This window comes from Haliotis rufescens, unplaced genomic scaffold (genome assembly GCF_023055435.1).
Source record: "Haliotis rufescens isolate VD_foot unplaced genomic scaffold, xgHalRufe1.0.p SCAF_1, whole genome shotgun sequence".
NCBI lineage: Eukaryota > Metazoa > Mollusca > Gastropoda > Lepetellida > Haliotidae > Haliotis > Haliotis rufescens.
The window spans coordinates 68,682,381-68,698,036 of NW_025963779.1; the positions used below are offsets into that span (position 1 = coordinate 68,682,381).

At 44.3% G+C, this 15,656-nt stretch overlaps 1 protein-coding gene across 2 annotated transcripts; it reads right to left on the minus strand.

Moving 5' to 3' along the window:
- Positions 1–165: 165 nt before the first annotated feature.
- LOC124134079 (chitin synthase chs-2-like) lies at positions 166–14,285 on the minus strand. 2 transcript variants are annotated; one of them, XM_046498720.2, is made up of 13 exons: positions 13,743–14,285; positions 13,035–13,126; positions 12,218–12,395; positions 11,114–11,257; positions 9,564–10,534; positions 8,892–9,119; positions 8,474–8,553; positions 7,815–7,917; positions 6,452–6,605; positions 5,174–5,380; positions 4,392–4,527; positions 3,556–3,756; positions 166–2,950 (listed from the first exon to the last, which is right to left on the minus strand). In XM_046498720.2, the coding sequence occupies exons 1-13, from the start codon at positions 14,151–14,153 to the stop codon at positions 999–1,001; spliced, it is 4,857 nt and encodes a 1,618-aa protein (XP_046354676.2). In that variant the 5' UTR covers positions 14,154–14,285; the 3' UTR covers positions 166–998. The 2 variants fall into 2 exon arrangements, with proteins under 2 accessions (XP_046354676.2, XP_046354677.2); XM_046498721.2 differs by lacking the exons at positions 12,218–12,395; positions 13,035–13,126; positions 13,743–14,285 and adding an exon at positions 11,513–11,557.
- Positions 14,286–15,656: the final 1,371 nt, after the last annotated feature.

Sequence of the window (15,656 nt, forward strand, 5' to 3'; positions counted from 1 at the left end):
TCCTAAGAAGCACTTTGTAAATACTTCTATGATATAAATTTCAATTTAAGTAATTTATTAAATAATTTATTAACTGTGAAGGAAAATGGATTTCAAAAGTTTTGAACATGAATTTGACAAAGTATTTAATGGCAATAAGATGAGATGATCGTATTTGTTTTTATGTGATCTGTCAAATTCAAAACAGTTCAGAAACAGAGAAAAATATTTTTTTTAGATTCCCATTAAAATAATTTACACAGTTTTTTCCTAAGAAGCACTTTGTAAATACTTCTATGATATAAATTTCAATTTAAGTAATTTATTAAATAATTTATTAACTGTGAAGGAAAATGGATTTCAAAAGTTTTGAACATGAATTTGACAAAGTATTTAATGGCAATAAGATGAGATGATCGTATGGATGACAGGTGGAAGTTGCCTATATTTCATCAGTACACTCATCCGCCCACCCGTACGCCTACCCGCACGCCTACCCCCTCACCTTCCCACTCACTCCATATGTGCAGCCTGTCCTGACTATGCCAGGATCACTCATAACACTTTAGTGTGACTTTAATACCTGTTTCGTCTACTACTACAACTTAAAACAGATGGCATGGGGACTGCTATATGTTTACGAGGTCAAATCCGTGCCATTTTCAGAAAACTACAGTGAAATCCCGTAATTTCCGAATTTACCAAACGATTGCTACGGCGTAACGTCCTTCACATACATGTTCGTGTTTCTAACAATACTCGTTCGAAAGTGTTATGTCCGGACCATGGCGTTTCAAGTTGACGTGGGGCGTTCGGGTAGCCTAGTGGTTAAAGCGTTCGCTCGTCACGCCGAACACCCGGGTTCGATTCCCAACATGGGTACAATGTGTGAAGCCCATTTCTGGTGTTCCCCCGCCGTGATATTGCTGAAATATTGCTAAAAGCGGCGTAGATCCATATTCACTCACTCAAGCTGACGTTGTTTTAGACTTTATGGTGGCTTCCTAAAGACTCGAAGCTCAATAGTTGGCATAGTCCGGCTCTGGATACTCGGGTACCTGCAGCACAGAGTGAGGACTGTACGGGGAGGTCGGCCCTCGCCCCCTGACCACCTCATTGCGGTATCTCTTCTCAAACGCGCTCTGCAGTGTCCGACCCGTGGGTTGACCCTGATGATTGAAAATCTGTCTCATTGTTCCATTAGTCCGTGCCGGGGAGAAGGGCACTGGGATATCCTGGGTGTGGTAGGACGGAGGGGGGCGGTCGGGAACTGACTCAGGGTAGGACCTGTTCATGTCGTTCTCTCCCTCGTAGTCTGGCATAGGCTCATCGTAGTCGGGTTCCGGTTCGTGTTCGATATCCCGCATCTTCTGGAGCTCTGCTACTTTCAGTATTATATCCTTTACCTTGTCTTGTTCCGTAAAGGTTTGTCCGAATGTGATATTGGTAATGGACAAGAGATGCAGCGCCGTTCCCCACCGATGAAGAAGCATGCCCAGAAACTGGAATATAATCAGAAATGCGAAAAAGGCAAAGAAGGCCAGTCCAAATGGCTGGAAGGTTAAAGGCTCTTCATTTGAATTTAACCTAGGTATTTTGATATAGAGATAGTCTTTAAGCTCATCTTGAAGAATTTCCAGTTGAAGGAAGAAGGCAACCCATAATGCAGTGACCATGAAGAATGCGAACACAACATTATCCCTCAAGGATTTGAGAGCAGCTGACATTTTGTCTTTGTGTTCCTTGTCATCGGCTATTGGTCGGAGATATTTCCTGATTAACTGCTTCCAGAATATGTTTTCATTGTCATCAAGATAAACCAGTGGACCATCTCCAATATCTGGACTCGAAAGCCAACCGGGATTTTCGGGATCTTCTTTCTTCAACCATAACGGGATTCCGTTCACTGATTCAGGAACTGCTTCTTGAGGAGCCGGAGTTATTGACAGCGATGCCGCGTGCTCTTCCGAGCCATCAGAGTCATGAACACTCTCCGACGATGAAGAAGACGTGTCTATGCTTTGCTGGAAACTTCTTGAATCCAGCCTGTCTTTCCTGATCTCAAGGATCAGCTCCTCCAACAGCTGATCTGTCTTCTTCTTTTGTGACTCATCATTCATTTTGAAGGATTCGTGTATGACTGTTCTCATCTGTCTGAACAGTTCACCAAGTTCCCCAATAATGTTCTTTAAACCTAGCCATCCCAGGACACCATGTTTCTGTTTCTTATTCTTTTTCTCTTCTTGTTCAATTTTCTCCCTTTCAACGTCTTCCTTTGTCTTCTTCTTTGGGGCTTCTCTGGTTCCCCAGGACACCACATTGAGGTTACACAGGAAGTAGATGTTGAGGACGAGGTAACTAGCAGGGATGCAGATAAAGTATAGAAGTCCTGGCAACACGCAACCAAACTCTTCGGGATGGAGTACAGCTGATATCAGAAATATGAATGACAGCATTATGAGGAAGACGACATTAGGACTGGTGATGGTACCATCTATAGCTGTTCTCACAGTGCCTACGACAACGATGGTCATGACTATAGAATACACAGCACTGAGGAAGGCTCCCACTAGCAGCTGTGTGTGGGACTTGGTGTACAGACAGACAAGGATGTAGAGCACAGCCGGGATAAGGGATATAACGTGGGACTGCAGGATGGACGTCTTGAACACCACCGAGTATGCGCCAGCCATCATCAACAGCACTGTAGCTGGGCCAAGGATTGTAGAGACTAGCAGAGCGACTTGGTAGAACACGTAGGGGGAGCTGAGATTGTCGTTGATTTTTACTGCACTCTTCCACGTGGACAAGAGATCGATGATATTGGCTAGAGTTGAAGGACCCCATCGACGACGTTGGTTGAAGAATTCGGAAAAGGTTTCAGGCGCATGCGTGAAAGCATCCGCGGCTGCGCAGTAGTCTATTCTGTGGCCTTGTTGAATGAGAAGTGTGCTCAGCCAGCGATCTTCGCCTGAAAATATAAGTTACCAGTTAGACAGACGTGATAAATACATTTCTTTTATCAATGATCCTTACATATGAATAAAAAATTACATAATCAATCATATTATCCACTGATATACTTCTTCGCAACTCTATCACCTTCTAGTATTGGCCCGCGAGGGGGCACGGGTGGCCCAGTCGTCTAAGGCGCCGTGACTCGCTGTGCAGAGTTGCGTCCCTCGGGCACGCCAGAAACCTATGATTTTGGGTTCGAATCCCGGTTCGCCCCGATTATGTTTCTAGGTTTGTCAGCACCATACCTGTGCTCGTGGGTTTCGCCGAAGTGGTAAACGTCTGAGACCTGCATCACTTTGGGGTTTCCTCACACATTAAGCTGACACGCCGCGATATAACTGGAATACTGTTAAAAGCGGCGTTAAACCCAACTCACTCACTCACTCACTATTGGCCCGTGAAATAGCCTTCTTGTCACAACATCTGCATGTCAAGCTGAAGACCCAAGTTCGATTCCTCCAATAGGCACAATGCGTGAATAGTGATTGGCCTTGATAAATGTATAATATTGCATATTGCTGTGTGCAAAGTGACTATGGATTGTGGAAGGTTCCTTACCCTGATCGTACTGAACATAGTGGCCTGCCTGGGTGGCCCGCTTGGCGTATGTCCGGGCCATGTTGTCATCCATGAGGGAGGACCCTCGGAACAATGTGAAGCACCCAGGGGCACACAGGACACACCCAAACACGTGCTCGGTCGACTTCTGCAGCCAGTGACCGATAGCGTACTCGAACATCTGATACCAGATCATGGGACCTGGCGGGCAAGGGAAAGGTTAAAGTTAGGATGAACTCTTTAGTAATGGCGAAATGAATTCTGAAAACATAGACAATGTTGAAAACAGAAATACAGGTACCTAGATACTTTATTTGTCTCTAAACAAACAAACAGTCGAGTGGTAAAAGCGTCCTCCCAGAGAGCGGAAGGTCAGGGGTTCGATCCCCGGCCGATATCATACCAAAAGACGTCAAAAGATGGTACTTGTTGTTACTCAGTAGGCACTCGGGGATTTAGGGGCTAAAACACGGACTGGTCGGCTCGAAGTCAGTATGCTGTGTCTGAGTCGGGTATTCATGTTAAATACTATAAATCGGCATCAGTCCGGACAAGTACAACCACACACACACACACACACACACACACACACACACACACACACACACACACACACACGTGCCTACACACACACACACGTGCATACACGTCGTACAATAATCTTGGAACCCCATTTCACTTCACCTCATCTCCAAACAAACATAAATCATTTCTGATAAAAGGAGATATTACATATGGAAACAGTAATAACGAAACAAGCTATATTTCAAACAATCACCATCTGTGCATTAAGTGCACATTTAATCCTAAATTCAAAGATTCCAGAGAACGCGTACCTGACCCAGTGGGGTGTATTCGACCACACGCAGCCCCGACCTTCTTATTCTTCGTCATCCTGTCCACCAACAGACGGACAGCGTCCGGGCGGAAGTCCACATCACCGTCCAGGGCTAGAATAAATGTATTCTCCGCCTACGGGAAATAAAGGGTGAATTACACATCCATACTGTGAGATTCCTGATTCCTAGCCGACAAAATGAGGATCGGTTGTCACATCGTGTTGCTTCACTCATAAAGTGTCTGACATCCAGACCGCGAAGATCACGGATGATGCGTACTTGACAAAACCTTGATTATTTACAGACCGCCGGGATATGTCTAGAATGACCCTTACTGCCGTGTGTACCACCTGTGTTCACACTCCCTGAATTACGAAACGATGATGAAATAGTCTTCATGCAAGAGTACTTAATATTTGGTTGGTTGGTTGGTTGGTTTGTTGTTTAACGCCGCACTCAGCAATATTCCAGCAATATGACGGCGGTCTGTAAATAATCGAATCTGGACCAGACAATCCAGTGATTGATATCATGAGCATCGATCCACGCAATTGGGATCGATGACATGCTTCAACCAAGTCAGCGAGCCTGACCACCCGATCCCGTAAGTCGCCTTTTACGACAAGCATAGTCGCCTTTTACGGCAAGCATTGGTTGCTGAAGATCTATTCTACCCCGGGTCTTCACGGGTCTCTTAATATTTGAGGAATTGTATTGTTTAAGACGTTTTTATGCAACTGCTGATGCAGGGTTCCATCGCCATAATCAATTCGCCGTACCTTTGTCTGGACATCTTCGCTGACGTTGTTAAAGATGACACTCCTAGTGAAGTGCGCACATCGTCTACGCCTGCGCAGTTGAGTTGCGGTCAACTGGGCCTTTTCCACGGGTTGGCCCGTCTTTTTGTCACCAAGGATATCTTCTGGACTGCTGTTGTCATTTTGGGCAAGTATTCGAAACCCAAGCAGATAATACATGTACATCACCTGGTGGGGGTAATTAGTAAAATTAATGTATAAACGTACCTCGTGTTTGTTTGTTTATTGTTTAACGCCTCATGCAGCAATATTCCAGCTTTTTGACGGCGGTCTGTAAATAATCGAGTCTGGACTAGACAATCCAGTGACTCACGTAATTGGGATCGATGACATGCATCAACCAGGTCAGCCAGCCTGACATCCTGATCCCGTTAGTCGCCTCTTACGACAAGCATAGTCGCCTCTTACGGCAAGCATGGGTTGCTGAAGACCTTATCTACCTCGTGACCGGGGTGATGTATAAGTATGGATAAGAAGGGTTTTAAGCAAAGTAACGTTGGACTGTATCTCTGAGGGACTGAAGGGTTGAAGAAAAAGATCTGTTCTTAGGTTACCGTAAAACTAATACAAAAACTAACAGTCATCAAACCCCACTCCGAACAACCGCACCCTCACCACCCCTCTATCGCCCTAACCAACGTCCACAGCCCATCTAAACCCTAGCAACGACATCCTCAACCAACCCCATCCAAACCCAGCCCAGCTCTATCAACTGGAACCCTCACCCTACCAAAAACAACCCCACCTTCACCCAACCTCATCCAACCCCACTGTTAACTAACCCAATTTTTGTACTAAAATATCCAACCCAATACACCTCCCTTCCGCTCAACCCACCATCATCCCTACCCACCCAATACCCCATTAATGCCCTTTAGTCTTCCTGGAGGCGGTCGGGTAACCTGGTGGTCAAATCGTTCGCTCGTCACGCCGGAAACCCGGATTCGATTCCCGACATGTGTACAATGTGTGATGCCCATTTCTGGTGTCCCCCGCCGAGATATTGCTGGAATATTGCTAAAAGCGGCGTTAAATCATACTCACTCAGTCACTTTAGTTTTCCTACATGACTGCTCCTTTAAGGACGGATACATACCTGGACATCTGAAGGTCATGGCCGCTTGGACATAATCAGACGTTACTGATACTGGCGTCTGGACATGTAACACGAGGACATGGTTATCCTGAACTTACAACACCTCGGCCCAGGAATTACACGACTGTTAAGATCTTACTGACCTGTGACCACCGCTTCTTATGACGTATCTTAGCCTTGTCCTTCATGTGAACGGTGAGTTGTGTCCCCCCAGGCAGGTTCCACGTCAGACGCCCTCCGTACGGAGTCGGGGTACGGATCGGGGGACCCAGGGTTATCTGCCGCTCGTGTACAGAGCTGTAACATAAACAACTGTTGAAGAATATCAACAGATGTCTCCCCACGTAGCCCTTCTCCTCGTCGTCCGTTCTCCCTGTCTCAGCAACGCGGCCATGAAACACTATAGTTCCACAACCCCTTGTCACAGGAATATGTAGGGGTTTTGCACAGCGTGACTGATACTAGCTGTATTCATTTACTTTACAAGATAGACACAATTTTATGGATAACAACTTCTTTAATACTGTAAAAAAGCGACGTTTCGGTATAGATCCTTATACCGTTGTCAAGCAAGACTGAATGAGGGATATAGTGCAGAATATATATAGCAAGTGGAGGATTAACAGTTGAGGATTACCAGTAGAGGATTAACAGTAACAACAAGGGCATACATGAGTGGGCAGGAACACATCTAAACCGCAAGAGGTTAAAGGTGTTGTCTACAAAATTGACTGCAACTGTGGGCAATCTTACGTAGGTGAAACATCCCGCCCAATCAACACTAGAATCAAAGAGCATAAAACCTCCACCATCAAATCCGACAGCAAATCAGCCATCTCGGACCATATCATCAACTGTCCCAATCACATCATCAACTGGGACAACGTCCAAATCTTGCCAACAACCTCCATGATTTCACCAAAAGAAAACTAACAGAAGCAGTCCACATTCGCCGCCACAACCCATCAATCAACAGAGATCAAGGCTATTTCATCCCATCCGCCTACTATGAACTCATCAAACAATAATCACCTGTTTATTAGCTTCATGCCCCATTGGCTTCTAGCTATGTGTTTTTCTGTCCATCGTGTTGTGATAGCATCATCCTTGTTGTCACACCTACCTATGTTATCCCACTCATGTATGCCCTTGTTGTTACTGTTAATCCTCTACTGGTAATCCTCAACTGGTAATCCTCCACTTGCTATATATATTCTGCACTATGTCCCTCATTCAGTCTTGCTTGACAACGGTATAAGGATCTATACCGAAACGTCGCTTTTTTACAGTATTAAAGAAGTTGTTATCCATAAAATTGTGTCTATCTTGTCATCCGCCAACTTCTAAGTAATGCCTATCAAACAAGCCTTTCATTTTAAATGATTGAATTAAGAGAGAATGTCAAGATTGGCCTTTAAATTATATATCACCATGCTCAACGCGTGAACCATATTTTATCTTCCTGACTTACGTGCTTCTTCAATATGGGATCAGAAAGATGTTTACCTTATGGCGTCGTCAACGCAGCTCATGAGATCAACAACGAAGGTGTTAGGTACCATTTTGTCGTCATCTGTCAACTCCATAGCGTCATCGAAAAATATGTGTGCTGAAAGGATGCAAAGAAATAGTTTATTAGCATTAGTCAGAAGCAATGTATCACTGTTAGTGTGAAGCATCTGTTCTACGTGTACGTTCATGCTTCAGAAATGTATTTATTTCTTTGTTTGTTTATTGTTTACGCCGCAATGTTCCAGGTGTATGACGGCGATCTGTAAATAATCGAGTCTGGACCAGAAAATCCACTGAGTGATATCTTGAGCAACCATCCACGCATTGGGATACCATGACATGCTTCAACCAAGTCAGCAAACCTGACCACCCGATCCTGTTAGTTGCCTCTATCGACGAGCATAGTCGCCTGTTACGGCAAGCATGAAGACCTTTTCTAACCTGGATCTTCAGGGGTATTGAAATGTATTTACACTGTGCTTGTAATTAGTATCTACTTTTCTTATAATTAAAATAATATGACTGCATGTATATTTAAACTTTGATGTCATCATTTCATATATTATAATATTATTTCGCCAATGTGTATTTTGGGATCGGTGACTTACACTTTAATAATGTCCATAAGGACACTGTCAGTGAGAACATCTTACCTTCAAATTCATAGTAGTCGGGATCTTTGATTCCATAGTATTTCTGGGCCAGGAAGCGCGCACTGTGATCTATGTCGATCCTGCTCAGAAACACAAAACATGACGTTAGAAATTGTTACATAATCTATAAAGTAAACCTACATTATGATATACACTGATGCGTCCTTTAAAAGCATGCTGATATACTCTGGGTTTGAACACAAGATTCTCCCTGATAATGATTCTTAGACAAGATGCCCGTGCTCGTGGGTTTCATCAAAGTGGAAAACGTCTGAGACCTGCATCACTTCGGGCTTTCCTCCCTCTTCAAGCAGACACCCTGTGATGTAACTGGAACACTGTTCAGTGCAGCACTAAACCCAACTCACTTACTGCTCAACGCACTCTGGTCCCTAAATGTCTAAGAGATCGGACTAACCTAAAGATGGACTTCAACAGCAACGTCATTTCTTCAACTGTCTCGTGCCACATGGTGGCGCATGCGTAGATGAGGGGCACTGCTGAGTCGGATTTGAAAGGATCTTCATCCAGAAGCGATTCAGCATCCCAGTTGCTTAGCAACATACGATCCCGGTCGTCACGCCGACGACGTAGCAGCAGGAACTGGTCAGTAAGGGCGCTGCATCTGACAGGGGTGACGAACAGCCTGCCAAACAGAGAGAGAGAGAGAGTGCGTGTGACATCATTGGGTAAACTTGGTATCTTTCAATCACTACCCTGTCGAGTAAACCTCGAATCTTATTATCTTGTATATTTGTGTAGCCTTCATTAATGTGAAAATAACTGAACTGGAGTGCAATTTAGCAAACTAACGGCAATATAACTCTCATTAAATGTAGCACAAACATCGCTTTGCACAGTTGGGGGGTCAAATATCAACCCATAACGTCTTATCAAAGATTATAATTATGATAATATTATCAGATATGATATCCAATAAGTGATATAATATGACATTTCCACATCTTGAATACATAGTTCAGTACAAATGAGTGACAAGATTTGGACTCTTCAATGAACAAACTACTCAATATGCACATGGTATCCAGGCATACTGAAATTAAATAATGAAAAAGATATTTTATCATACCTTTCTATCTTTGCCATTCTGCTAGAATCCGGGAACCAGACATGCTCAGTGACGATGACCTGTGACAGCCAGACGAGTCCCAGGAGAATTAGGTGGTATTTCAGCCAAGGGTCTTCCTGGCTCGGACACACCCACGTGAAGGTGTCCCCGGGGAACAGAATGAAGTTGAATTCGCACTGCAGCATCACCACAGCTGCACACGTGGGGGTGACGAGTGTCAGCGGCAGGGAGAAGCTAAACCGCTGCATGCACATCTTGCACGCCAGTCCACCCAGATAGGAACACACCACCGACGTGACAAGGTGGGCATAGAAGGGGCCATATTGCTGGAAGTGAAGATCATCCGATTGCTGGTTGGTTGTGGCGTTTGTATAAGATGTGGTTTCTTGTGGGAAGATTAAGGTGAAATGGAAGTCGTCACTGAGGATCAAGGCCAGGAGTATTGACATGCCGACCTTCCAGATGCTGACGAATATATACAGCCGCTGCCGCAGCAGCAGGAGGTTCTTCTTCCAGATGGTGATGGGGAGTCTGCGGCCGCAGAAAGAGATGTCTCCATCAATGTAGTTCTCCCATGTCATGATTGAGATAAGAACCAGAGCAACGGGGATTTCCCAGGAGATTCTTTCCCACAAGGTAAGACTTTCTCTCTCCACGGTGTCCATGTCATCACCCTGCACTCTGTCTGTGATGGACTGTTTCTCTGCACTGCTGTAGGTGAAGCCGGACACAGTGCACAGGACCACGCTGCCTAGCTGGATGAAGAAGGCTAAGAGGTTTGCCAAGGAGATGAAGCAGCGTTTTGTCCTGGACGTTGTTTGCTCGACAGTAGAAGAGATGGCCCTACACATTGAGGGCACCACCAGTATGGACGAGATGAGGATTAAGGCACGAAACATGTCCACTTCAGGCAATATTTTGAAAAGTAGAAGACACAATCCAAGGCTGTGTAGCGATTCGAGAACCAACACCTGCAAGTGTGAGAACCAGAATATCATCAGCTTGGTGTACAGCTGGACCATAAGGTCACAGAGTCATTAAGAGTCATTAATAATCAATAAAAACATAATCCGGACGATACGGATACCAGTGTCAATGGATTAACATATTTCTGGGTGGTAGGTCAAGTTTCTTTACAGCGGTTTCGGACTAACGAGGTGTCATGGTATATGTATTTAGAAGTGTCACAAAGCCCTAGGTGTAATATCTTGTCCGCGGTTATTCTCTTTAAATATGGCGATGTGAATGCACGTGTGGGTTAAGTTGCTTTTACTAGTCCGGACATACGCCGGTTTAATAGCGATAGCCCATTAAGATTCCATCCCGCAGTTTAACATGGATAACCAACGCATTATGCTGACTCCGCGCTGACCAGACCTCTTTTATCCCCTTAATGATGAGCCCCCGGTCGGGATCGAACCACCGACTTTCCGCTATCCGAGCTGTCGGTCTATTCACGGTACCACGGAGGATGTCTGTCAAAGCCTTGTAATGTTGGTCAGTTGAAGCATTCAAAGAAGTTGATTGTTATATATAAATATATATCGTACCGAGATTGTCATTTTGAATGTGGGCCAGCCGACATTTCCAAACACTGATCGTGCTGAGTACGTGAGGAGCCAGGACACGTACGGGAAGCACAGTCCGATCAGTAGCATGGTGTTGGTGGGGCTAGGTCCTCCGCGCTTCAGGCTCTGGATAAAACAAACAAATATATCACACTTAGACATAAACAAGGGAATCTTTACTATACGTTCAGTATAATGTTGTCAGTCTGGAATAAGTTTTATTTCACCAAAATATCTACCGCCCCACACCACACAGTTTAAAACAGTCGATGTCTATGTTATAATGGAGTATTCTTTGTCACTTGCTACATTATATCCTAGTTGTCTGCATCTAAACATGTCTTGATCGGAGAAGGTGAAAACATAATCATGGTTATTTACCTTCACTATCCCTGACGTCATGGTCAGTGGGGACAGCTATTTACCTTCACTATCCCTGACGTCATGGTCAGTGGGGACAGTTATTTATCTTCTCTATCCCTGACGTCATGGTCAGTGGGGGCAGTTATTTATCTTCTCCATCCTTGACGTTATGGTCAGTGGGGGCAGTTATTTATCTTCTCTATCCCTGACGTCATGGTCAGTGGGGACAGTTATTTATCTTCTCTATCCCTGACGTCATGGTCAGTGGGGGCAGTTATTTATCTTCTCCATCCTTGACGTTATGGTCAGTGGGGGCAGTTATTTATCTTCTCTATCCCTGACGTCATGGTCAATGGGGACAGTTATTTATCTTCTCTATCCCTGACGTCATGGTCAGTGGGGGCAGTTATTTATCTTCTCCATCCTTGACGTTATGGTCAGGAGAGACAGTTATTTACCTTCACTGTCCCTGACTTCATGGTGAGTAGGGACAGTTATATAATCTTTACTATCCCTGATGTCATGGACAGTAGAGACAGTTATTTACCTTCACTATCCCTGACGTCATGGTCAGTGGATACGGTTATTTACCTTCACTATCTTTGACATCATGGTCAGTGGGGGCAGTTATTTACCTTCACTATCCCTGACGTCATGGTCAGTAGGGGTAGTTATTTACCTTCACTGTCCCTGACGTCATGGTCAGTAGGGGTAGTTATTTACCTTCACTATCCCTGACGTCATGGTCAGTAGGGACAGCTTGTTGACCACAGCACATCCCAGCACCATACAGAAGAGAAGACCATAGGCTATGAGTTTGATCCCCTGTATGAGAGTCCAGAGCGAGGTTTCCGTGGTCACATTGTCTCTCGGTATCATCTGGAACTGGTCCCACAACAGTCTGGAATTCATATAAATTCACTCTAGACGTTAGATTCCATACTCACTGTTCAAACTCTTATAGCTGTAAACCAAACCGTTAATTTGACAAAGGTTGGGTTCATGGTTGTGTAGGGATACTCAGTGCAACTGTACAGAATCGTATCGTGAACTTGAGGTCAAATGTTGACAGATTACGATACACATGTTATTATGTACAGTTAAGTCCCGTTATTCCGACACGGTTGGTTGCATATGACTATGTCGGATTAACGTGTATGTCGGAGAAACGAAATTAAATAGTATCAACATTTGTGATCGAAAATCGGACATCTTCATGACAGAAAAAAATCATGTGTACCTTGTAATAACATCCTTAAAAACGAAATATTCATATTGTTATGTTGTTTATTCATGTATATTATGGGAAATATATACTACCCAAAAGAAGTTAAAGAACACTCGATGATTATTCATATGACTATAGTTCCCTAAGGGAATACATCTCATCCGTGTTCCTAACAATACAAATGTATCGCATGGTACTGTACATAGAGAGGGTGAGGTTGTCTCAACATAACTGGAACATATTATCATGATACTCACATAGAGAGGGTGAGGTTGTCTCAACATAACTGGAGCATATTATCATTATACTCACTGATCCGTAGCTCCCTTTGGATTTGACTCGCCGGCTGAAAATGTGCTGTCCTCGTCTTTAATACTGCCACCTTCAGACTGCCTATCTTGGTCCTGTTGGTCAAAAATGCTTTTCAAAATGAGTGAGGTATGTTTAACGCCGATTGTAACAGTATTCCAGTTATATCACGGCGTGTCAGCTTAATGTGGGAGGAAATCCCCAAGTGATGCAGATCTTAGATATTTACCACTTCGGCGAAACCCACGAGCACGGGTATGGTGCTGACAGACCTAGAAACATTTTCGGGGCGAAAGGGGATTCGAACCCACAATCATAAGTTTCTGGCGTGCCCAAAGGGACGCAACTCTGCACAGCGAATTGCGTCGCCTTAGACGATTGGGCCACCCGTGCCTCCTTTTTTTTCAAAATGAGTCCCAGCAAGAAGCTTACCCAGTGTGGAACAGGAAGGACTGTGAGTCGAGATCATATTGATATCATATTATCGCAGTAGCTACATTACCACTGATGAATGTGAGGGAGTGAGTATGGTTTTACGCCGCTTTTAGCAATATTCCAGCAATATCACGGCGGGGGACATCAGAAATGGGCTTCACACATTGTACCCATGTCGGGAATCGAACCCGGGTCTTCGGCATGACGAGCGATCGCTTTAACCACTAGGCTACCCGACCGCCCCTACCACTGATGAAGAAAACAAAACGTAGTTACCGCATTAGATGTGTGTAGTCCATCAGACGACGTGAAGTGAGATCGCATATCGTGGGTGACGTCATTGCCGTCAGTTGACGCTGCCTCAACAACGACAACTGGCACCGCTTGTTCGCTGTTTTCGATCCATTTTTGGACCTTCTGGAGTGAATTTTGGCCCGGGCGATCAGTGGGACCCGTTGGTGACACTCTCTGTTTCAGCTCGGTGAGGGTTCCCCGAGGGTAAGGTTTCCCCCTTTGTCTGTCGTCACTGACGTCTGACTGAGAATTGGAGTGACCTCCCCTCGAGTTAGGACTCCGTGATCGTAGGAAACTCGGATCTTGAACACCCCTGGATAAGTTCTGTTCGAACGTTTCTCTTGTATGGTGGGAGTTATACCTTTTGTTTGAAACTGTGTATTGTGTATCCATGTTAAGTTGATGTCCTGAGAAAATATGAAAGTAACTTTCTTGTCATGGCGAATCATAAAAAGTATCAAAGTCAGCTGCTCTTAAATAATTATGCAATCTAAGATATTCGTTCACACACACACACACACACGCACGCACGCATACATACATACATGCATGCACGCATGCATGCACGCACGCACGCACGCACGCACGCACACAGACACACACACACACACACACACACACATACATACATACATACATACATACATACATACATACATACATGCATGCATGCATGCACGCACGCACGCACGCATACATACATACATCGGGTGGCCAGATTCAGTAATTTGGTTCATGCATGTCATCGTATCCCAATTGCGTAGATCGATGCTCATGATGTCAGTCACTGGTTTCAGACTCGATTATTTACAGGCCGCTGTCATATAACTGGAATACTGCTGAGTGCGGCGTTATATACAACAAACAAACAAAACATACATTCGCAGGCACGCAGGCTCTCTCTCTCTCTCTCTCTCTCTCTCTCTCTCTCTCTCTCTCTCTCTCACACACACACACACACACACGCGAAAACACTCACACACATACACCTACCTACATATCTACCTACCCACCCACCCACCCATATACCTACCTACCTACCTACCTACCTACATACATACATACATACATACCTACATATGTACCTACCTACCTACATACATACATACATACATACATACATACATACATACATACATACATACATACATACATACATACATACATACATACATGAAGCCACGAAAAACATATTGACAGGACGTATGAAGCGAAAAGGAATTCTGTGATTAAATATCAATTTAATATCGATTCATTTCATAAATAGAAATTACTTTAAAATGGGTAAAACAATTCAACATACCTGTTGCCAGATCCAGTAATTTATATGATCCAAATTAATAAAGATGACATGCTACTACGCCATCATGATAAAGATGAAAATAACGCCCGACTCCTGACGGGTGATGTGTATGAATGAGTTCCAGATGGTCGGGCTTGTGGCGTGTATCGTGGTATCTCTCCATCTTCACCCGGACATTCTGGCTGACGATTATGTGATAAGTGTGTGACCTAACACCTCCAAAGATACGGGTCGATTGACCACTTATGACCGTAGGATGTTACCACAGAGCCCACCCCCGGCTATATCTCGGATTGGCTGTAAAACACAACATACCCTGTATGTGAGGGCCGATATGGGGGCACTATGCTGCACGACGGGTTCATGTTGGTTCTATAAGTGAGAACAATGTAACGTCACATTTGCAGCGTTGCAGCCATTACGTTGAATTTGTAAAGAATTTCTTGATGTATAATGATATTCACAAACGATGCATAACGTTGTTTTCACGGTTCACTGGGCTATATAGCGAGTAACATTTAATTTTACGTATGCAATCATTAAGTTAAATATTGAGGGATTAATTTATTAATATTTCATACTCATATTGGGAT

Excerpts from the sequence above, each read along its gene's own strand:
- LOC124134079 (XM_046498720.2), bottom strand. The coding sequence starts at position 14,153 with ATGGATACACAATACACAGTTTCAAACAAAAGGTATAACTCCCACCAT. Across the intron at positions 13,127-13,742 it reads GACTACACACATCTAATGCG|GACCAAGATAGGCAGTCTGA; the intron begins GTAACTACGTTT and ends TTTGACCAACAG. Across the intron at positions 5,381-6,451 it reads ATAAGAAGCGGTGGTCACAG|GTGATGTACATGTATTATCT; the intron begins GTCAGTAAGATC and ends TACCCCCACCAG.